The sequence below is a fragment of the Taudactylus pleione genome, unplaced genomic scaffold (assembly GCF_031769625.1).
Source record: "Taudactylus pleione unplaced genomic scaffold, aTauple2 ptg000122l, whole genome shotgun sequence".
Taxonomy (NCBI): Eukaryota; Metazoa; Chordata; class Amphibia; order Anura; family Myobatrachidae; genus Taudactylus; species Taudactylus pleione.
In genome coordinates this window covers 2,369,572-2,394,817 of record NW_028284524.1, presented here as the reverse complement: position 1 = coordinate 2,394,817, position 25,246 = coordinate 2,369,572, and the positions used below count along the sequence as shown (strand labels likewise).

Sequence of the window (25,246 nt, the reverse complement as noted above, 5' to 3'; positions counted from 1 at the left end):
ACACACTAGACGATAAATTGAACAATATGGACGATAACGATATCGTTCATCGCGTTCAATATCGTCCAGTGTGTATGCAAGATATTGTTAACAATTCGCGGGAGTGCGTATCGTTAACTATGTCTTTCATCGCCTGAACTTGCAGGGCAACCTGACAATATAGTCAGTTTGTGCATGTTCAGGAATGAGGGAGGGTAGGGTCACTGAACGATATCATTAACAATATAATTCAGTGTGTATGCTCTGTCGTTCCCGAAATTGCACTTAACAATATGTTCCATGAGTGATATTGTTACGTGTGTATGCGGCTGTAGTGTTGGTTCAGCCTGTATAAAGGCTGCTTCCATGGCATGTAGGTGTCTGGTCCACATTAACACTGCTAGTTGCATGTTTTGCTTCATACCTCTTAGATTCTTATTTCATCACCCCTTGGTTGCCAGAAGTGTGAGCGACCCATTGCTGCTTATGTCCTTCTTGCAGCTGGGGGGTTAATCTTTTGCATATGTCCAATGTGCATGTCGTTTTGATCTATAGGTAAAAAATACATATATGTATTTTTTTTTTTTTTTTTTCATTGCTCCTTTCCCGTAGGTTCAGAGTCTTCTAGTAGTGTAGGGTCGTCCACTGGTTCTCTGTCACACACCCAGCAGCCTCTTCCAGTAACCGCTATAAACCAGCCTTCACATGGCACCGCTACCGTCTACCCACCTGTCAGCACTAGTAATTCTCTTTCCTTTGATGGTGGCTTAAGTGGGCACGTGGCTCCATCTAGCACTAGCTTCTTTTTACTTCCCTTGGAAGCTACAGGTATTCCACCTGGCAGTATTCTGATCAACCCTCAAACAGGTTTGTACTGCTCCATGTTACAAGGACATCATTGTGTGTGATTTTGTTTATTTTACAATGTGTTTAACATTTCTCAAACCCAATGTTTAGTGTTGATCTGTAATGTTAATTTTCAGTTATTGGTTCCCGAGTTAATTCATAGGCTGTGTTACATTCTATTGGACTGTTGATAACTAGTGACCTGCATTTGGAGGAACATAGTCGATGAAACTAACCTTATATTGGTTGTGATTGTCCAATTTGGCCACGTCCGTATCTGTGACTTCATATGATTATTAAAGTAATTGTTTATTTTTTGGACATCTCATCAGAGGGCAGGAATTTTTATTAGAATATATTGCCCATAGTCCTTTATGGAAATTATTGAGGTTAGTTTACTATGGTAGTACAAATAGTACAATAAATGTGTATTGTAACCCATGGCAACCAAACGGATCTCAAGCCTGACAACACTATTAAAAGCTGGGTTCCAATTGGATGCTATGGGTTGTGACACCAGTTTAATAAAAACTATTATGTCTAGGTTTCCACAAGGTATGAAGTAACTTCTGATATATGTTAACCATTAGGAACAAGGGCAATGATGGAATACTGAATTCAATTGTTTAAGAACATATATTTTATATCATTTAGTACTTGTGGGAACTATCAAAGTGGAGGCAGATGTTAAAGGATTTGTAAGTCTACAATGTAAGGTGTTAAATTCCCCTATAGGATGTGCTGATGAAAATAATTATTTATACAGTGTATAACAGTGTGTTTAAAACCTTACACGATCCCGTCTTACAAAAAGTACAAGTCTTCCTTAACAAACAGCTTAATTAAATATGGGAGATTATGAGAATTTTGTTAGACTTTTATAAATAAATGATTTGTTAAATACCTGTTTCAGATGTATTTTTCATGTAACTAGCAGACTGCAGTTAGTGCTGTTTGTCAATTATATTCTGCAGAGCATAGATTCTCACACTCTGTCCTCAGGACCCCAAACAGTTCATGTTTGCCAGGTCGCTTCACAGAATTACAAGTGAAATAATTAGCTCCACCTGTGGATCTTTTAAAATGTGTCAGTGAGTAATGCATTTGCTGGGTGACCTGGAAAATGTGAAGTGTTTGGGGTCCTGAGGACTGAGTTTGAGAACCACTGTTGTAGAGCTTTTCCCTTATGTTGGGCATGCCTTATACAAACATCTGTCAGACATCTGTCCAATCTGGCTAGTTGGAATGAAAATCTGGTAGTGTATGGCAGCAAATGACAATCGACCATATGGTCTTAAACACTGGAAAATGGACAAACGATTGTTCAAATTAGTTAAAATAGTTTAACCAATTTGTCCGAATCACAATTTTTGTCTGTTTTCCAGTGTTTATAAGCAAATGGTCAATTGTCATTTGCTCCCATACATTATCAGATTTTCATTCCAACCAGCCAGATTGGACAGATCTCTGACAGATGATTGTATAGTGCAGTGGTAGCCAACCCTGGTCCTCAAGAGCTACCAACGGTGCATGTCTTGTAGTTCTCCTCACAGAATCACAAGTGATCTAATTGGTTCCACCTGTGGATCTTTTCAAATGTGTTTAGTAATGAATACACCTGTGCACCTGCTAGGTGGTCTGGAAAACATGAACTGTTGGTAGCTCACGAGGACCGAGGTTTGCTACCCCTGGTATAGTGTATACATAGGAAGGTTTCTATAAATGTTTGATCTTTCTACAATGTACTTGTAAGTTACCTAGCTTTTTATTTTTATTTTGTGGTGGATAATTGGTACTACCTGCCAATTTTTACAATGTATCTGTTGTAGTTAGTCAACAGTACTCATTTTATTAAATGTCATGTATCTAGTTCTGATGTAAACCCATTATAATGTATATTTTATATAGGTTTTTAATTTTAAATGTGCAGTAGGAATTACAGACCTGATTATCAACACAACGTACTTAGTTATGAGTCTGTGTTAATGCAGGAGATTAAATGACATTGTGTCGTCTTTCCACAGGTCAGCCATTTATAAACCCAGACGGCACTCCAGTTGTATATAATCCTCCTGTGACTCAGCAGCCGGTTAGGACCCAAGTGCCTACTCCCGCTCATCCTCCTCCGCCCCCACCCCCACCTCCTCTCCCGGCCCCTCCTCAACAAGCTCCAAACCACATAATACCACAGGTATGTGCGGAGCCAGACTCCTTGCATTCCCAGCTATTTGTATTTTCCACATAACCTGTCTGATTAGAACACACATTGTAATGCTAGGTAAACACTGGGCGAAATATATTGCGAGCGTGTCGGCAGGTGTGGAACTCTGATATGTTTGTGAACTACATAGTTCGCAGACATATCACGTCGGCAGTGCAGCCCAGCCAATGGCCGATATATCTGCAGATATATTTATGCATCTGGCTGTGTGTGTGGGAGGTCCGCCGACTGCCCGTACACTTGCTGCATGAAGTGATGTCACAACTGGGCGGGCACCCATCTTAACACAGTCACATTGTGCTGTGTATATTATCTATATAAATGGCAATTACACTGATGAACCGAGATGACAAAAGACCTACTGCAGAAATGTATTTAGGGATGTAATGAATTGTCCGCTAATCCTGATCCCTGAGGGAAGTTTTGAGATCTGCAGATGGGTAGTATGCCCATATCAAACACTTTAAATTGCCACCCATCCCTAATATCCAGGCAAAATATATATACTGTACAGTTATCCTCTATGCCCAGACCTGTGTCGGGCAAATTTTATCTGTTCACTTAAGTGTTCAACCTGATATATCAAAGGTGAAGCTCCTGAGGTATGAACGTGTGTGCTATTGCATATATATGTGTATAATAATTATATTGCATATATATATGTCTGTTTTCCAGTGTTTATAAGCAAATGGTCAATTGTCATTTGCTCCCATACGTTGCACTCACTGCAACGATTTCATCCATTTGGGGTGCAACCACAATGTAACCATCAAAAAACTTGAGTTCTACTTGTGTAGAAAAACGCCACAAAATGTTCAAGCCATCAGAAAAGGTGCAGCATTAACAGACAACATCACAGTTTAAATAGCACAGGCAATACTTACCAGGTGAGAGCCATGTAATTAGTGTGTCAATACTCAGACCATGCTGGAACGCACGCCAGAGAGTCCATGCCCACTTAGAGGGAAGTGGAGCAAGCCTCACCATGAGTTAACCAACCAGTGGGAGGAGTAGTCACATGTCAATGATGTCATGTGAGGCAGGCACCCGCTACGTTACCTCACAGTACACTAGCATCACCTCACCATAAACACTGGCGTCCGGTGTAGCCAGGCAACATAATAGCGCCTGTGTCCAAAACAACATCAGTTATCACAATCGCGATATATGTAGGTGTGTTACCATCGTAACATGTCCCCTACGAGTGTAGTCACATGATGTGTAAAATTGCAAGGTAGCTGAACCAATTGCGCTACCAGGTTTCAATCTGAACACCAATGGTGACATAACATGGGCGGGTCTTACCACCAATTGTAAACAAAGGGAAATGAATATACTAAGCCCGATTAGCATTATAATGAACAGGTCTGAGCATACTGAATGGACAAAAGAAGCAGGCTTTCAACACATCAAAGGACATATATACAAGGTCCTCACTGTATGTATGCCAGTGTAGATACAATAATAAACATACACATAAGTTAAAAAGCCAGCAAGCCCAAAAATAACATTCAAATTATGAAAAAAAAGCAATGCTGTTACCATTTCCTGATGTTATAGCCAAGGCTCCTTTTTAGTTTACAGATGAACATTTCTGTAGGAGTTACTAACCCATCCAGACTTATAATGTAAAGCAGGACAACCAGACATTAATTGCATAGTATATGTTTTCTCTGTGCTACAATGGTATTAGGGCTACCGGCTGATTCTGCGACAAGACATGATTTCTAATGGGGGTGTCATTATGACCTTAAGGGGCCCAGAGAACAACAGGGCACTGACCAAATACCCTGTCCAGCCATGGCACTCAGTTACTATCAGCTGGTAACCCATTGGGCCAGTCTGCCTCTAGTCTTCATCCTGTGTATAAGTTTTTCTATTCAATGTGATCCATTGTTTGTGACACGTCAGTCATCTTATTTTTGTGACGTGTAACCTCTTGTTGGAAATATGATTTCAGGAATGGCAATAATAAGCTCTAGATTGTTAGAATATAGAGACGTTAAAACATTTCAATGTTTATAATTCCTGAGTACTGATGCTTTTGCCACAGTGCTTACTAGTCAAATGTGTATTTTCAAGGTGTAACATACACTGTGTAGTACATTTTAAAGGTTTGGAAAGTCACCTGCATTCATACTACACTGTTGGTTCTGGTATGCTTATAATCTAAGGTAATGGATAATATATAATTTAGGAAGTTCTACAGTGAAAACAGAAAATTTCTGCTATTTGAGAGACTTATTTATCAAGCTATTTCATACAATAATGCAGAAACTACAGCTACTGCATATTTTTTTTATATCACCACTATGTAACAACAACCTAATGGAAGGGATTTCCTACAAAAGACTGACTACTGCTGCAGACCGAAGTCCCCATTTTCAAAGGGGACTATGGCCTGACCCCTATGTATCAAACTCTGAACACCTCAGGTGGTGTAATCCACTTTATGCCTATGGAGGCAATCTTATAGGAAAATGATCTTGCGATCCCTCTCCCGCAGACTCTATCCAGCTTGGGAAACTGCTACTGTGCACGAAGTCAGATTCCCAGGAGGAGTCTTTCAAATATGTGAATGACTCCTCCAATGTGCCCAGGATGTAACTCGCATGGACAGCGCTTATCGCTACTGCTGTCCCTGCAAGTTACAGTTAGTACATAGCGGGGATAATTATGTAAAAAAAAAAAAAGATTCTCATCACTGCCATGTACGCTGAACGAAAAAAAAACCCAGTACTTCTGCTACTTTTAATACATATGGCCCTTAGTCTCTCAGTGAAATTGTCAATTAGGCTTCAAAGCTTACAATTTAATTACCCAGGGACACATAGTTCTTACTAAAAGTATGAGAAATGTTCCTTGTGTGCTAATATGAATAATGATGTTTTTTTGTTTTATTTGTGATTTTTGCATCAAAGAAATACCCGGTAGCAGTATTTAATTTAACTCTATTGAAGTAAACAAAAATCTCTTAGAGCCAATTTGGGAACAATAAGACAGTCCTCTTTTATCTGAAATAGATGGAATGTGATGTCTTGTGTTGCATCCACCAAAGGTACATTTAGCGTTAACGCACATTCACAATGAGCTGTAGATTGCAGAGGATGGTACAGACCGTGCTCAAAGTACTAACTTCAATACCAGGAAACCTGCATGACTGGAAAATAAGGACGTATTAGGCCATATTTGTTAGACTCTCATATGTTGCAGCATAATACATTACCCCAAATATATACTATATTTGTTAATATTAAAATGGGAAGGTGCTGCTGTTGTCCTACTATAGTCTCTTCAGTACGGACTGTCACTCTACAAGAATCGCCGCTTTATTATGTTCCTGATTGGTGCTGTTGTGATCTCATTCTGAGACCCTTCCCTGTGTGTTCAAACAGCCGCAGTCCCCTTCTCCCCCACCCCCAGTCTTAGATTGTCATGCGTGCTCCCTGTAGTGGAAGTTATGAGTAAGCAGAAATGAATGACTGATACACTGGGTATAGGATGACCACCCTGTGCAAGTGAGCATTAAGCCTCTGCTGTGAAGTCAAGAAACTGAGCCGTTCTAAACAGCTGTTGAAATATTTTTGCGTTATAACCTCTCCAATTTCATCCTGGAAGTTGGATTCGCCCACGGGCCTGTCTTATCAGACTATTTCAGCTGCAGACATTCCACCTACGAGTATTTTAGTTAATTACTCCTGAACGCTTACTGGTGATCATCAACCTTTTATTAAGGTGCCCATCCACATAGCAGACATGAAAACGACTGCACGATTACGACATTGTAACCGTGCAGTCATTTGTCAGTCTGTGATGAGCCTGCACTGAACAAGCTGTCGTTCAGTGCAGGCTCATCAATCATCTGCTAACATGCTCAACCTGACGTTATTGTCAGGTTGTCCAGCATGTTTGCACAATGATAGATGTCTAAACGACCAGCAGGCACGCGCATCGCTGGTCGTTTTAGACATTTTTGCAAACAATTGAACCATTGTTATCGTTCAATCGCTCAACTTAATCGTCTAGTGGATGGGCACCTTTACTTTTATTCATGTAGCTGTATCTTTTACATGTTTCTCACTGAACTGCACCTGCACCATTAGTGGTTATTTGACACAATATAAAACGAGTATGTTACAAACTGACTTATTTAAAAAAAAAAAGAGAGAGTATTCATTAGTGTTGGTGAATTTTGTCTGCAGTTTTGTGGATATTGGCTCAGCCAACTTAATGGTCGTCTCCTGTGTGTGGCCAATGGGTGCACTCAAATAATTATTTTGCCAACAGTCCATTTAAGTGTTTCCATATCTGTTTTTCTTGTGTTATTAACAGTCTGTTTTAATTGTTACTCCTTCAGCCTATCCGGTCTCTGCTGTCTTCTTCGCAACCTGTTCAGTACCCAGCCGTCTCTTATCCACCCCCGCTCCTGCAAGTCTCACCCACTCAGCAGTACACTGTGGTACTATCTTCTGCTCTTCTCTATGTGTGCATTGTTGTAATCTCTGTGCAGCTTGATCTTCGTGTATGTGGTGTGTTCGTGTCTTTATAAATGCATGAGTTGGTACAATAGAACCCTCACAGTACACATATGGGAACCATCTGTGCTCCTAAGATTTATACCGTATATAAATAAAAACAATTTAGCAACAACATAAGTGTATAATGATACTACTTGTACATTATCACTGATTATCTACATACATTTCTCCTAATACACAGATCAAACCTTTCCTCACTACTAAACGTTTGCTGTAGAGGTCTAAATTAAATTTAACATTGTACAACAATGACAGAGATTATATTTTAATGTTGAGTTATTTCTCAACAATCGTGTTTGTCCCATGCATTATTGAATGCTTTCACTGTGGTTCCCTATGCAATGACATTGTAGGTGTCATTGTTAGTTTGCCAAGTTTTAGCTGTTTTCCTCTGTAAATTGGCTCTTAATGACTCCCTCCTGTGCCCATGAAGGGAACCTGTCACCTACACACAGTGGCATCTGTTTAGTTGGCTAATATCCTTGAGAATGCAACTGATCCATTCACTTGTACGTCACTGAATATAAGTCAGGTGTCATAAATAATGCAGTGGCACCTCCTTGATGTAACTGGTTTATAGCTGATTTATAGACTGCATACCCGACCTCTACTGTTTATAGATAACTTGCTTTATTTCTATCTACTGAAAATGGACCAATGTTTCCACTGGCATCTATACCTTATATCCTATTATTATTATTGCATGCATACACTACTTGGAACAAGGAATTAGCATTTTTGAATAAAGTAGCTTTGTTAAATTTTCTGGTCTTTTTTTTTATTTTTTTTTTATTTTTTATTTTAACCCAGCATTGCATGTAGTGATTTTTTTTTTTTTTTTTTATTATATTCTTCTCAAAAAATAAGTTGGTATTGAAATTGGACAAATTTTTTGAATGGTTACGCTGAAACTCTGTATTTATTTTAGCATATTTTCCCTATGTAATGCACATATAATAATAATAATCTAATGCACTGCCAAAAGTGAGCCTGCATGTCCTGGAATAAAACTATATTTGAAATTCACTTGCATGTACTAAGAAATATTAATTGTGTTCATGACATATTTGTAAAATTTGATCTGGACATGAAGAGGAGAAAACATGGACGTCCCAGAAATACATAATATTTTCTGTTTCTGGCCTCCTACAAAGGTCTCCTCACTCCAAGTCTTCATATTATGTAGGCAGAGATTTTTTTTTATCTCCTTGTATATAACAAAAAGTGATGTGTATAAATGGGTCTACAATGCACAGTATTGGAATGATCTCTGCTATAGGCAAAGGCAATGAAACGCTGTTGTAAAGACCTAGAATTTGTTCTTAATATTTATATGATCTCCCATGCACCATGTGTTCCTTTCTCCCCAATAATGCCCTTAGACTGAAGGGCCTTGTGTCTGTTTTGTTAATTTCAATGGGACGGTGTGGGGTTAGACCTCCAGGTATCAGTTCTCTGCTCCTTGTGAGGTAAATATGTTTGACATCTAACTCCCAAGTCTACTGACAAGCAGCCAGCATGACGGATAGGCTACTCACATGGGTGGGACCCCATTTGCTTTTCTTCTGGGACCAATGGTTCTATTGCACTACATATACCTGAGTGAGAAGCATCAGTAGTCTGAGCTATATCTTAATTCTCTGCCGAGACCAGATCCTTTCCCAGACAATTATTCATCACCATTCTTAAGGGAAATTAAAAAAAAAAACATTTTGCATTACAGTAGCTATTCCAGTCCTGGAGCATCAGATAAGGATTAGGTTTTTCTTCAAATCTTTTTACTTTTATGAACCGGATGTCCCTAAAATTCCAGTTGCAGGCGAAAATGGAGCCCTGGCTCCAAAGCCTTTGGAGGAGTCAAAGCTCCTGATAAATGTGCTGGAGCTCAGATAGATGTCCATTTTCTGGCTACCAGACATCTGTTCTTGCAAGAATAAGTAATCAAGATCTCGTCAAACCATGCCATGGCAATAGTTTACATAATTTACCATAGGGACACCAAACTGCTCTGGCCGTGAGGGAGACCAGCAAGATTATGCCTTGAGCAGAGACAATGTTTCAGATGAGTTTAATCCCTGGGGTAGAAAACTGGGAAGCAGATTTACTCAGCATGCAGAGTCTTCATTATGATATCTTTCAGGAGATTGTAGACAGGTGGTGGCAATCAGATTCAGACATGATGGCATCTTGGTTGAACAGCAAGGTAGTTCTCTTCTCCATGACGTGGGATTTGCAACATTTTGTACCTTGTTTCTGCCATCTGTTCTATCAGTTCCCATCTGATATACCTGTTCCCTGTTTTAATAAATATGGTTTCAACAGATATATTTTTTAAAGGAAAGGGTTTTTCTGATAGTGTGGTTCGGATCATATTTAAGGCTGTTTCTTGTTTTGGCCAGGAATAATTGGAAAATTAATTCTCCTGTTGTGAAGTGCATGTTTTTCCTACCTCTTCCATTCAGATGGACCAATTTGCTGTTTCTTCATGGTGGTCTCGAAGTGGATTTAAAACTTAACTTTTGACGGTACAGGTCTTAGCTTTCTTGACTTTTAGAGACTTTTTTTTTTTTTTTAAAGGGAGTGATGTATGTACATCCTACACACTTCCCTCAAGTAGCTCCTTGGAGACTCAGTCTAATGCAGACCACTTTGCAGCATCCTTCATTTTAACCTTCAGAGATATGTTTACTTACCTGAAGGGTGTCTTCCAGTTTGCTATTTCAAGGCCAGAAAAATTTTCTCATGAGAGCTCTGTCTTGTAATCCTCTCCTTTCATTAGAACCAAGCCTTCTTTTCTTCCAAAGTAGTTTCCAAGTTCCATCTGAATCAAGACATAGTGGCCCTGGTCTTAGAGATCAGGATAAGTCTCTAAGGCAGAGGTTCCCAAACAAGGTCCTCAAGGCTCCCCGGCAGTTCAGGTTTTAAAGATATCCATGGTTGAGCACAGTGACTTAATTAGTACCTCCAGTCAATTTGATTTAACACCTGTGCTCAACTATGGATATCTCTAAAACCTGAACTGTTGGGGAGCCTTGAGGACCGCGTTTGGGAGCCTCTGCTTGATGATGAGGGAATTGTAGGTCTACAGTATGTACATAGGACCAGGTAATTATGTAGAATGGATTACCTGTTGGTCCTCTACAACAGGCATGGCCAACCTGCGGCTCTCCAGCTTTTGTGAAACTACAAGTCCCAGCATGCTTTACCAGCTGAACGATGGGAAGGCATTCTGGAACTTGTAGTTTTAAAACAGCTGGAGAGCCAGGCCTACTTTACAATATCCACAAGAGAGACTCTGTTCAGTTGCTAGACAGACCCATTGCCAGGTGGTTTTTGGTGCACATCTTCCTGAAATCTTACAGATTTTATACTTTTGCATCTGGAGGTAGCTGTTTTGGATGTAAGGTGCTTCTCACAGTGACTTCTCTTCATACCCTTCCTTAGGAACTGTATTCCAGTCTTCTCCATGGATGAATTAGAAAATGGGATTTTTGTGCTCATGCTAAGGGGTAAATTTACTAAAGTGAGAGTTTTTAGAAGTGAGTTTTAAAAGTGATGTTGCCCATAGCAACCATTCAGATTCTAGTTATTATCTTCTAGAAGGTGCTAGTTAAATGTTAAGTAGAATCTGATTACTACGGGCAACATCACTTTTAAAACTCACTTCTAGAAACTCACATTAGTAAATTTACTCCTAAGTCTTTCTCTGAATCCTATGAGGGACAGTGGGTGTCTTCCATTTACCCTATTTCGTTCTTGTCTCTGTTTTGTTTTTTCTTCCTCTCCCCCCACCCCCCTCCCCGAGGAGAGGCATAGAGAGGAAGGAGTTTCAGCTATTGACTGTAAATTGCCTCTGCACTCTGTACCCAGAGTCCACCATTGGATTTAGAGAAGAGGTTACTACATAAGTAAAATAATCTCATTTTATGGATCTATTGTCCTTTCTGTGATAAAATGCATTGTTTTGTTAAGCTTTCAGTATTCCAATTTCAAAGTGTAAATACAAATTAATTTCTATAAAAATGTCTGCCCTTCTGAATTATATTAGATACTTTATTGAAATGTTTTATTCAATATATTATCAATGCTTTTCTTACATTTTTGAATGTTTCTATTTTGTGAAGCATTACTATACTTTGCAATGGGTTGGGTACGGGATGCCGGTGCACGGGATCCCGGCGGTCAGAATCCCACCCCCACAGCCTAACCCTAACCCTCCCCCTAGTACCTAACCCCTTACACTATCCCTCCCTCTATCCCCAGTACTTGCCTTTGGGATTCCTGCATCGGCATTCCGATGGCCGGAATCCCAGTGATCGGCATTCTGACGCATCCCCTTTACAATGCTGGACACCACTTTATATAAAACAGGGACATACAAGGTAGGCAAAATAATTGCAGGTATGAAAACAAAGGGTAAAGTGGGTCATGCTTGTGAGTGTTTACTAGTTGGTGGCAAAAGGGCACAGCCAAGAAAAGTGAATTTGGAATTAGGATCGCAGTGTAGGTGTGTCCCATTAGTATAGGGTAGGCTCTTATTAAGTCATGGGTTTACCCATATTTAAAGATTTGAAGGTTGTAGGATAGCCTGTATTTGGCGTGATGAAGTGAGTAGGCGAACAGTAGAATTTTTTTTTTCTCTGTCCCTTGTTTCAAGTCAGTGTTTTCAAACTCCAGTACTTAGGACCTCTAACAGCATGTTTTACAGATCTCAGTATCAAAATTTAAATAATTGGCTCCATCTCTGGATCTCTCTAAAATGTCTTAGCCAGTAATAAATATACATAAGCACAAACTAGGAGAGCTGTAAAACATGCTCTGTAAAGCTGAACACACATCTAAAGACTATCTTTTCAAATAGTCATTTGGTTGTCTGGTCGGAATGAAAATCTGTTGTTTGCCCCAGATTAACTGGACAAAAACAGTGATTTAGACAAGTTTGTAAAAACAAACTGATGCCGGGGAAGGGGGGGTGGACTTGGAGACACAACAGAAAGGAGGATTGGGTGCGGGCGGGAATCAGACTAACTTTTTACCTGGCATATTCCAGGTCCCTTTACTACTTACAATATATTTATAAAGCAGAATCCTGGTTTATGTTGAATTATAACATTTAAAAATGTGTTTAGATCTTTTTCTACTAAGAAAAAACACTTCAAGCATTCAAACTGAGAAATTATACCCACCTGGATGTGCATGAATTGTACTAAATAGAAGGTGATTGATCTATCACCCAGGGCAGTTATGGTGCATGCTGTCTAGTGAGGCTGTGGCATCTTTCAGTTTTTAAATCTTCCTTTAGACATTTTTAATTACGTTAACTTGTTTAGCTGCAGTGTGATATCCCTTCGTTTTATAAACAAAGGTTTCCTGGACTTTCTCTTGTATAGACTTGGGCATCTTCATTTAAAAAAAAAAAATTAATATTTAATATAGGATTTTACTGGTTGAGTCTCCCATATCCAAAATGCTTGGAACCAGGGGGTATTTTGGATAACTGAATATTCCGTATTTTGGAATATTTGCATACCATAATGAAATATCTTGGGAATGGGACACAAATATACACACAGAATGCATTTATGTGTTATATACACCTTATACACACAGCCTGCAGGTAATTTTACACAATATTTTCAATAATTTTGTGGCTCAAACAAAGTTTGTGTACAGAAATTAAATTCATTTATGTTTCATATAGACTTGATACACACAGCCTGAAGGTAATTTTATACAATGTTTCTAATAATAATTTATGCCTTAGACAAAGTTTGTGTACACTGATCCATCAAAAATCAAAGGTTTCATTATCTCAGTCATGCCAAAATAATTCTGTATTTCGGAATATTCCGTATTACATATGTGATTTTTATTATTTTTACCTTCAGACTAACTATGCGATCAGAGTTAGTAATAGATTTGAGGGGAAGCATATGGCCCCTCAGTACATATTCTGCAATTCCGAAGGTGCCAGATTTCCGTATGGCCCCAATTTAAATTCTTTCTATACATGTCTGTCAGTGCGCATGTCTGATTCAGGGCAGACTTTAAAGGTCTGTCTATTTTATCGATTTTATTTCCCTTATCTATCCTATAATTGCACTCAATAAAAATAAAAAGTATTTCACCCCACACTGTGCACAAACCAAAAATTGTAAAATTACTATTATTATAAAGGGGCCTATCCACTAGGCGACCTGAAAGACTGAAGTCTAGCGTTCAGACCTTCAGGTCACTGAGGTGCGGTGCGTCATTCAGTGCAGGAGTGCGAACTCCTATCTCTCAACATGCCGAACCTGACGAGTGTCGTCAGGTTGACTGGCATGTGCAGTAGATAGTCTGGGTCGACAAAGACCCACATGCACACGCATCGCTGGTCCTTGCCGGCTATCCATTACACGACTTTGTGAACAATGCGACCAAAACCTCCTGGTTTTGGTCGGATTGTTCACAAGGTCTTGTAATGGCTATGCCCCTTAACTGTGATGTAATGTCCTTCATATGTCTAGATTACTTCTTGCATGGAGTTGATAACCGCACTGCGATTGTATTATGATATAATAAAATTTGTTGTCCTTATCTTGCATTAGGATTACGAGTTACTTAATGTCCTTACAGGTATTCAGTATACATTGTGAGTGTATGTACCATTTTATTTTAATTGTATTTATTTTATATAATATAGCTAGAAAATTCCGCAGATGGCAGTTATTTAATACACAATTGTTTAGTTGGAAACTTCTGTGTAATTTTTGGGATTAAGTGATACAGTAAATGGTGTCTTTATAAGGGTTTGTCATTCTAGTGACCCATCAGTTGTATAACATAATTTCTATTCCTAGATGTTAGGAATATTTATTACATAGATTTTTATTTTTATGGACCGTTTCAAATAAAGTGCTCCTTATTTTTGGTTTTTTTTTTACATGCCAATTATTTTGACAATAATGAAAGGTCCGGAGTGTGTGTGTCTTGTATGTAAAGAAATGTCTGCGGTGACTTGAATGTGCAGGCTCTGATTTACTCGGATTTACTCGGTTCTTATCGCCACTTTACCGCAAGTTCGGATTTATTATATTGGCTATCCAAAACACATGATAGGCGATAGCCAATAAAATGCCGTTTTGAGATCCGAGTAAATCCGAGCCTGTACATCCCTACTTTCTATTGGCAAATATTAGAGAGGTCGACTTTATTTCCCCCCTCCTGACAGCAATCTATGTACAGTGGACTAATAAAAGCTAATCTTTGTTTGGTTGCAAATAGTTAGATGGATGTGTTCTCATTAGTGTTTACTGATAGTAGGAGAACGGGCAGCCAAAGGCACATTTAGAATGTGATGATCTTGCTTTTAATATCACAGTGACCTTCTTATGTGAGATACAGTTTTCAAAACTTGTACATATTAGCTTTTTCTTTGATTACATTATCCTTGTATTTATAGATGGCCAAAATGTCTGAAAGCTCTAAACCACAAGAACAGTAGGACCTCTGCAAGTAATAAGATGTTCCTACAGTTAACTTAATTTTTTTGCTGGAGCATCGGCACCTAGATGTATTGAATTGTTTAGAATGGTTGATAGAAATAATCATTTAAGTAGACGTTCCTTACAGCTGATGAACTATATAGAAAAGGGGGCCCTGCACACCCTGAATATATATATAATGGGAGGTGCTACCTATGGAGACCATGATATATGCTAAAACCTCTATGTATTGCAAAATTCTATTGCATTATGAATGTATTATACAAAATTAGTAATGTTGGTGTTGTGCACTTGTACTTTCTTTTCTTGTGTTTGCAACAATAGTCTGCACAGGTAGCACCTCCCTATATATATATATATATATATATATATATATATATATATATTTTTTTTTTTTTTTTTTCATGGTGTGCAGTCTAGGGCCCCCTCTTCTATATACTCTATTTAGAGTGCTCAATGCACACCTGAAGGTTTGAGACACCTTCAACCTAGATTAGCACCCCTCCCCCATTGGTTTTAAGCAGGGATGCTGGCATTTTGACTGCACCTTAGTAAAAGGCACAATCCTAGGTAAGTCCTAAAAATGTTTATACTGCAGTGCAGCTATGGGTTGATTTTTGGGGCATGGGTCCCCTGGATTGCTTTGGTGTGGCTGCTTCAGGGCATCACATTATAAACACATTTTTCTTTTTGCACTTTTAGCACCTTTATTGTTTGTTTAATATATATGTACTTTTCACCTTCTTATATATGCAGCAGTAGCTGCTCTTATCTATCTTACACTTTCTTACACTTCACCTTCTCTCATTAGAGTGATGCCCTGGGGTGGCTCAGCTGGGCCTGTTTGGGAGTGTCCTGTGCTCTAGATTTCAACCCTAGTAGGTTAGGGACCTACCCTCAGAGGTTACCTGAGCGCGGTGGGTAGGCCCATAACCATGGCCATGATTATGCTAAAACCTCTATATATTGCAAAATTCTATTGCATTATGAATGTATTATATAAAATTAGTAATGTTGGAGTTGTGCACTTGTACTTTCTTTTCTTGTGTTTGCAGCTGATGAACTATAGCAAGATTTTGCTGGATGATCTGGTAATCTCCTCTGGCCGACCTCTTGAATTTCATATTAATAATTATTATTTAAAAAGACCTAAACTAAATACTAATTATTTAAAAAAATATATTTTTAAGGTTACTATATACGGTACATATAAGCCGAAAAATGCAATTTCAAGAATCAATTTCTTAAATAGGTTATTGTAATATATCGTGACTTTTAAGATACAGTACTTTAGGTGTTAAGGGCGGAATTTAATTGTTTTCGCGGCCCACATCTCCCATCTAAAGTGACAGGAGATCGCGGGCCGCTATGCAATTGTTCCAGATTTTCGTGCTGATCGCATCCAAAGTGGTCGGGTTTAGCCGCGTAAAGCAGCTAAACCCGACCAAAGTGCTGGGCGCGATCGCGAAAAGTGATGTTTGGGCGCCCACACATGACCCTTTTCGCACATTTCAGCTCTCATCCCCCAGGGGCTGCGAGCTGAAATGTAGCGCTGGCAGCTGATCGTGCCCGACAGGAGCAAGAATTGAATAGCTCCGTCGGGCGCGATGGGGGCAGGAATCAATTGAATTCCGCCCTAAGAGTTTAATGTAATATACACAAAATAATTACAGATGAATAGAATCCATTAAGAGTATAGAACACATTTAGTCCTTGTATAACCTATTCATTACATCTTATCCTTTCAAACTTGATTAAAAAAAATTATATATTTTTTTTATGTTGGACATCACGATAACTGTAATTATCTTAAACAACCATAATTATCCTCAAGGGTTCTCTAATCAACACTTTTGGTTTGTCATTTTTATAGATTGTCCGAGTTTCTGCTAACGCAGTTCTGGCAGAGTTATCTATTTTCTTAATTATTTCAGAACTCAAGGGATGTATTCTGCATTGTTCCAGGAGAGAGTGTAAACTCTGCTTTTCTAAGCTGTTTTTTTTTTTTTTTTCTTCAGGGATGGCTGATTTTAAAAATTATGTTGATTCAACATTATTCGGTGAACACCTTTACAATTAAAAAGCATGGGGAAATGGAGCGCAAAAAAATAAATAAATAAATCTGCACTACTTTTTTACAACTATACTGATTTGCAAGTTGCAATTTTTTTTCTTTTAAATATTTTGTGTTTTTACCATAAATAACGCCCCAAATTTTCAAGTGCACCCATTTAGTTACAGTGGGTGTAGTCATGTCGTGTGTTAAGCGGATATTCAGGGAATGTTTTTCACCTAGGAGGCACCATTTTTAGTGTCTCACTGATATCTCTGGTTCCTAGTGAATTGATTAGTTGGTTTTGCATGAATATTTTTTGGGCCATGGAAAGGCTGTCTCCAAAGTTTCATATTCCTTGGTGAGCCGCACAAAAATGGCCATCTTTGATCAGGGTTGGATTTCTTGGCTACATATTCATTTTGCAGTTTGAGTTTGGCACCTAACCTACCAATGATGCTGGTCTAGCAGTACTGGTATTCTTCTATTTCTACTTGTATGTCTGCTTAAATCTCAGAAATATTCCTTTAGCCCATAAAATTAGCTGCTCCATGGAGTTACCTCAGTAAGGGCAAATTTTCCTACATTGCATAACTATTGGCATCTGTGTGCTCTTTAAATGTCTCAATCACCATCTTGTTTTCCATCGAAGAAACAGGAGGGGCTGATCACTCTGTCCCTAAATAGATACTATAAGCCAGTGTTTCCCAAACTCTGCACCCACTAGTTGGCTGGTTGGAATGAAAATCTGGTTATGTATTGGAACAAATAACAATAAGCCATTTGCTCCCAGACACCGGAAAACAGACAAAAATAGTTGTTCCGACAAATTGGTTGAATCAAGCAGATTTAACTAACTTGTCTGGGACCGTTTCTGTCCGTTTTCCTGCTTTTGGGTACCAATGGCTTATTGTTGTTTGTTCCAATCCATTACCAGATTCTCATTCCAGCCAGCCCACTAGTTGGATGGTTGGAGGAAAGTTTGTCTGGTGTATGGCCAGCTTTACAATCCAGGTTTTAAGGCTATCCATGCTTGAGCACAGATTACTTTATTAGTATCTCAGTCAGTTTTTTTTATACCATCTTTGCACAAGTATGGATGTTCTTAAAACCTTTACTGTTATGGTGTCTTGAGGACTGAGTTTGGGCAACCCTGCTATAGTCCATTGTCGATTATTGCAAAACGTGCAACAGATTTTGCATAAGAAAATAAAAAGTTGTGACTCTGAGATTCTTTGTTCATATATTGTTGTCTGATAAGGTCTAGAAATCATTCTATCATTTTTTATGATCTGAAGTTGCCTTCCTTGTAGTTGATGACTGACTGACATTGCTGTTACTATGCAGAGACATTAGGTCACCTGTGTACAATTTGATCAGGTGTCTTGATTAAATATTTCATTAAAGTGGTAGAAAATTTAATATTTACAGTCAGGTGCATAAATATTGGGACTTTGACAGAATTTTCATATTTTGGCCTCTATTCACCACCACAATGGCTTTGAAATTAAACAAATAAGATGTGCTTTAACTGCAGACTTTCAGATTTTATTTGAGGGTAATTACATCCAAATCAAGTGAATGTTGTAGGAATTACAACGGTTTCTATATGTGCCTCCCACTTTTTAAGGGGCCAAAAGTAATGGGACTATCAACTCAAAAGCTATGTCATGGACAGGTGTGGGCTATTGCCTCGTTATTTCATTATCAATTAAGCAGGTAAAAGGTCTGGAGTTGATTCTAGGTGTGACATTTGCATTTGGAATCAGTTGCTGTCGACTCTCAATATGAGATCCAAAGACCTGTCACTATCAGTGAAGCGAGCCATCATTAGGCTGAAAAATCAAAACAAACCCATCAGAGAGATGGCAAAAACATTAGGTGTGGCCAAATCAACTGTTTGGAACATTCTTAAAAAGAAAGAAGCATCGGAGAGCTCAGCAACACCAAAAGACTCGGAAGACCACCGAAAACAACTGTGGTGGATGACAGAAGAATTATTTCCCTGGTGAAGAAAAACCCCTTCACAACAGTTGGACAAATCAAGCACACTCTCCAGGAGATAGGTGTATATGTGTCAAAGTCAACAATCAAGAGAAGACTTCACAATAGTGAATATAGAGGGTTCACCACAAGATGTAAACCATTGGTGAGCCACAAAAACAGGAAGACCAGATTAGAGTTTGCCAAACAACATCTAAAAAAGCCATTACAGTTCTGGAACAACATCCTATGGACAGATGAGACAAAGATCAACTTGTACCAGAGTGATGGGAATCAAGAAGGAAAGGAACTGCTCATGATCCAAAACATACCACCTCATCAGTTAAGCATGGTGGTGGTAGTGTCATGGCGAGGGCATGTATGGCTGCCAATGGAACTGGTTCCCTTGTATTTATTGATGATGTGACTGCTGACAAAAGCAGCAGTATGAATTCTGAAGTGTTTCGGGCAATATTATATGCTCATATTCAGTCAAATGCTTCAGAACTCATTGGACGGCGCTTCACAGTGCAGATGGACAATGACCCGAAGCATACTGCAAAAGCAACCAAAGAGTTTTTTAAGGCTAAAAAGTGGAATGTTATGCAATGGCCAAGTCAATCCCCTAACCTGAATCCGATTGAGCATGCATTTCACTTGATGAAGACAAAACTGAAGGGAAAATGCCCCAAGAACAAGCAGGAACTGAAGACATTTGCAGTAGAGGCCTGGCAGAGCATCACCAGGGATGAAACCCAGCGTCTGGTGATGTCTATGCGTTCCAGACTTCAGGCTGTAATTGCCTGCAAAGGATTTGCAACAAAGTATTAAAAAGTGAAAGCTAGATTTAGGATTGTTTAGTTTGTCCCATTACTTTTGGCCCCTTAAAAAGTGGGAGGCACATATAGAAACCGTTGTAATTCCTACACCGTTCACCTGATTTGGATGTAATTACCCTCAAATTAAATCTGAACGTCTGCAGTTAAAGCACATCTTATTTGTTTCATTTCAAAGCCATTGTGGTGGTGAATAGAGGCCAAAATATGAAAATTCTGTCAATGTCCCAATATTTATGCACCTGACTGTATGTAAGGTATATTCTTCAGACCTTGACTAATGAAAAAAGAAATCATGTGTATAAAACAGCGTGCACCCTGTTTGCTGTATCATATCGGATAGTGTTGACACTATGTACATCAGCACTGGTCTCTAAATGTAGAATATTTTAAGCTTAATAAAATGGATTAAGTTTAAAAATATATTTGTACTGCCCCATCCACTCTCACTGGCTAATCAATGATGTCCAAACTATTCTAGGGCCTGACAACTTTGTAATCACTGACAAAATGTATAGGGTATTTGTCATATCCTCAAAGGATCATCTGACAAGCATTACCATATTTATTTATAAGAGCTCATCTGCATCATTTGTCTTCCTTTATACATAAGCCATTGTGGAATAGGTCATTTTGAAAGATTATTAGTTTTTTATTACATTTTTTTTCTGAAATGTGTAATATTTCATGTGAATTTGTTTTTATTATATTTTTCTAGCCCTACAAATGCCTTCCTGCATGTTTTCATTTTATGTTGTTGTCCTGGGGCCTTGTGTATAACCAAAAGTTTAAGGATGTTTGTTCTGTTGTTATATAATAGCCAGACAACCTGGGCTCTCAGTTTAGCCATATGAGTATTGCCAGACAGCCATCGGTAGAGTCATCAGATGCTCATTCGACCATGTTCCAATCTACTGTGGTGCTTCAGCCGTCGCCACAGTCTGGCTACATCATGGCTCCCCCTCCTCCACCACTCGGACAGTCTGTCCCACCGCCCAACTACTCTGCCTCCAGCCAGCCTGTCAATTCTTCAGTGCTGCAGCCACAGGGATACATTCAGCCCCCATCCCTCCAGCAGGTACGGTGTCCACTAGGGGATAGTTCTAGTTACTAATAAGTGAAGGACACCATGAGCAGTTTACTACCTATTAATGGTAATTATTTTGTTGTTTAATAAGTAGTCACTATTCTACATTTACTTAGTAAAACATATGTAACAGCTTATCTGTATGTGCAGCAATTACATCTTTCTGATACTTAAACATGCTTAAGCAGTACTCCTGTCATCTGCACATGCTGGATGCAGCCGTTTTGCAGGCCAAACCAACATTTTATTGGAATGCAGAGTATACGTTAACTTCTAGTTAACTTCACTGTTTCATAGTTAAGGTACCAGTTACTGTATGTTGGTTTCCAGTGAATTGATATACATTCTTAGCTATTGCTTTAGCTTACAAAATGGCTGCCTACTCGGTACACTTAAACATGACTGGAAACTCGTGTTCCTTCAATGACAAAGTTGAAGTAAAACTGTCAAACTTCATGGGGGGCATCTTTTTTTTAATTGGCAATTAAATATCTACAAGAAAAAAGTCAGTTTTGTTAGGATTTGTCACATTTCAGATATCTCCTCTTAATATCTGTTTTTCTTCTGTCCAGATACCAACCTGCTATTGTGCACCCAACCAGTTTGCTCACTCGAACCAACAATATCGCCCAGTAACATCGGTCCAGTTCAATTCTCAACCAAATCAAACACTGCCACAATCTGCTCACCAAACAGGTTTGTCTGTTTGTGTCAATATACCTCCCCTTCCCCCAGATAAGAATAGTGACGTAGAGCGGCGGGACTCGGGCCCGGGGCGCTGTCTGAGAGGGTTTACGTTTCTCACAGTGAACCGGTCTCTTTTCCAGTCACTTTCTCCTCTTCTCGGATCCCCATCTAAAAGGTTTAATTTCACAATTCTGTTTTTGTCGTCAACTTCCTGCTCAACAGTCGCCAGAAAATAAATGTGAATGTATGAATTGCAGTGTGATATATTCGTTACCTGTTGGGGAGTTGTGGAATTGGTGTGAGCAGTGTGTTGTACACTTCCACCTAAGTAGAAATGTCACTCTTCAAAACTAGCATCTCTCTTTAGCCAAATCGGAACAAGGTTATTGTCTGTTCAGCTGTTGTGGAACTACAAGTGTCAACATGCTCTACCAGCTACTTGCTGATGCGGTTTGCTGGTATTTGCTGAGACCACTTACCTAAAAGTTTTCAGAAAATTAAATATAACAAAGTAAATGCTGGCACATTTGGCTTTTTTCCTGTTTAACTTGCTTGACTTTAATCGAGTTAGACAATGTCCAGCGTGTTATCCTACTGATCTCTTATACAGTGGAGCTGCTTCCTGGTTAGAGAGAGGTACAAATGTCCAGAACTCCCAAAATAAGCTGCAAGTCCGTTTCTTTGTACCCTAACCTATACGTGGAACAAAATAATGATGGCGCCAGAATACTTCATAGACACTAACTTCATTAGTCTACATTAAACAGCAGTGATTGAAAGGGATTTTAAAACAATCAAAATAGTTTCTGTATTACTTTTCTACAAAGGTGGTGCTACAGTACATCTCCTTACAGAGCTCACTAGTCAGCAGATTACCATTGTTTTTCCTGTGTACAGTATATGAGACAGTGATGATGGAAGATGTTGCTCTACGATGTGATACAGGTTTTAGAATTGTGATACTTTTCAACGTGCAGTTTGTTTTTTATTTGCTGACTGTTACAATAGTTGAGAAGTAAGAGATGAACATTTATAATTTACAAAATGCACTCTAAACTGAAATGTATTTGCCTTACTGTGCCTTGTACAAGGGGGTGTGTTTGTGTTTTATTTTATATGGTTTCGCTGTTCAGGCAATAAAGAAACTCCATTTGCTTGTCCGGTCCTTTTTAGATACTTGAGGGCCCCCTCTAAAGCAAAACGTGTGATTTCCTAATATGCCCTCAGAGGCGCACAGCACTGTCATTTAACTATAACCCAAATCTTTTATCTTGATGGAGCATTATCACACAGCTATGAGATTCGGAGGAGGGCTTTGGGGATTTAGATGCATAAAATGACACTGTAGGAAAATAAAGCTGTACAGTGGCCAGATTCTGCTTTTCAGCAAGAATAACATTTTTATATTTGACAAATTTCAAAGGTTAAATATCTACCATTTGAACAGTGAGTGTCCCTGTAGACCCAACATCTTTTTATCTTGCAGATAAGTAGGAGTCTTTATTTTATTTTATTTTTTCCCCTATACCTCACGCTTAAACTGAAGAGTGGGTTTATGTAGTTGTATATTTTTTAACCCATAGCTTTCACTGTTCTTAGCCGTCAGGATTTGTAACTTGAAATGTAAGGAAGAGGTAAAAGAGAAAATCTTAATAAATCAAAACTAAGATATTTTAAATCCGTTATTTGTTTGTTTTGCCCTGATGGGAATGATTAAACTGGACTGAATTTGGGCACCTATAAAAATACTCCAGATCGCCATATAATGCCATTTTTTTTTGTTTTTAGTGGATGAGTCCTTCTAAAGTGACAGTGAATGTATTTGACTGGCCCATTTGTGGTCACACGTGTGTTTTTTTTTTTTTTTTTTTTAAACTATTGAAATATAAATGAAATTCATCCCTTGCCGTTTTGTGAAGTTGAAAGTGCAGCTCGGGTTTCATGTCACCTACCTCTGCAGGGAACATTACTTGATGTCTGTGTCTTTATGATGCACAGTAGGGAGTATTTGTTTCTGCAAAGGGCATGATCTACGAATTAAACTCAAGCGAGCACTTTCACTGATTTTTACCCATCACAAATATCTTAATTTAGAGAGAATTTCTCTTTGTGTTTAATCAAATAGAAACCTGGGTAGGGGGAGATATGTTTGGTCCTGCCTACAAAGTGGTTGTCTCTACAATGCATAGATGTTTGGTCCTTCTTAGTGCTATATAGTTATTATTATGTTTTATTTTTCGCAGGTTATCCAGCTGTAATGCCAAACCAGCAGCCAAACTATCAAGGCATGGTCAATGTGCAGCAACCACAGAATCAGCCATTGGTCAGCAGCCAACACGGCAATATTGCCAATCCCATCCACGGGGTAATGGTGCAGTACTCCTCAGTACCCTCATACCAGGTAGTGCTGTTATTCCACATGGTTACATAGGGAAGGTGGGGCTAGAATCCTGGCAGCTGTTTTTTTCCCCTAACTTCAAACGTCTTTGTTTTACCAGGTTCCCGTTCGGCAAGGCTCCCAATCTGTGCCCCAACAGCCATATCATCAACAGGTGCTCATCCCTAACCAGTCCAACCAGGGGCAGTTACCAACAGCAGGAATGCCAGTTTATTACAGCGTCATTTCACCAGGGCAGCAAAATAACATGAAGTATGTTTTATGTGTAATACCTAGAATTCTTTTTCTATTCCATCAGTGGAGGTCATTTGTATGATCTCAATTTATATATTTCACAGCTCCTCAGTGGGATATATGCAGCCTCCAGGATCTGACCAAATGCAGTTTCCTAGGACGACCTCTCCATGTAATTCTCAACCACTTCCAGGTCCCCCGTGTGCAGGTAAAGAAATGGAGGCTGGTAATTTGTGGGGCTTCGGTGGACTAGGGAAGGGGGCCTTTTATGGACTTTCTGGTGGTAGCATGCCTTTGTGTTACAGGCATCTGTTTGAGTCTCAATGTTTAGCGGTTTATCTACTTGTGTCCCACAGAAGGAAACCCCTGTTTTAACTCTCCTGTTTGACCTTGTCTGTTGTCTGTATATTACTTTGCTTTTATCCCATAAAGACCCACAGTTGTAGAAACTACATGAACCTTGCTCATCTTCCAGCAAGCTGCATATGTAGGTTCTCCAGACTGCTGCCTGAACACATGGCAAGAGTGACCTCTAATCGATTTTTCCTTGTAGTAGAAACCTATATAAGGCCTTCGTTTTCTTGCTGGAGCTATAGCCTATGGGGGTGATGCAGAGTTACAACAAGTCCATTTTGCAGACTGATTTTGTGATGTTTAGCACTGCCCATTTATTGCTGAGCATTTGCATTTATGTGCAGTTCAGAGTCTTATCTGTTGTTGTCGTATCTTCACTTGCATCTGAAAGGGTGTAACTGGGCTTCAGTGTGTGGGGGTGGGGATCGCACATAGGCAAAGTTTTTAGTGGAGTCGTGTCAATGGTATACTATGCAGAGTTATGCAATAAGCAGAGAACTGTCTGATTTCAGATGGATGTTTCGCAGCAGGTACAGAACGTCT

The 25,246-nt window shown here is 39.1% G+C and overlaps 1 protein-coding gene across 11 annotated transcripts in view; it reads left to right on the top strand.

Annotated features, from left to right (window-relative positions):
• R3HDM1 (R3H domain containing 1) overlaps positions 1-25,246 on the top strand; it is a 134,111-nt gene that overhangs the window by 93,007 nt on the left and 15,858 nt on the right. For 7 of the 11 annotated variants that reach the window (XR_015878394.1, XM_088472259.1, XM_088472262.1 and 4 more), the window contains 8 exons: positions 592-846; positions 2,850-3,016; positions 7,404-7,505; positions 20,764-21,021; positions 21,603-21,726; positions 23,961-24,118; positions 24,216-24,367; positions 24,454-24,557. Coding sequence is in view for 10 of the 11 variants with exons in the window: in XM_088472259.1 (XP_088328385.1) it covers positions 592-846; positions 2,850-3,016; positions 7,404-7,505; positions 20,764-21,021; positions 21,603-21,726; positions 23,961-24,118; positions 24,216-24,367; positions 24,454-24,557 (1,320 nt within the window). In the remaining variant the exon portion in view is untranslated. The remainder of the gene's footprint in view (positions 1-591; positions 847-2,849; positions 3,017-7,403; positions 7,506-20,763; positions 21,022-21,602; positions 21,727-23,960; positions 24,119-24,215; positions 24,368-24,453; positions 24,558-25,246) is intronic. The other 4 variants (XM_088472265.1, XM_088472263.1, XM_088472261.1 and 1 more) reach the window with 3 other exon arrangements.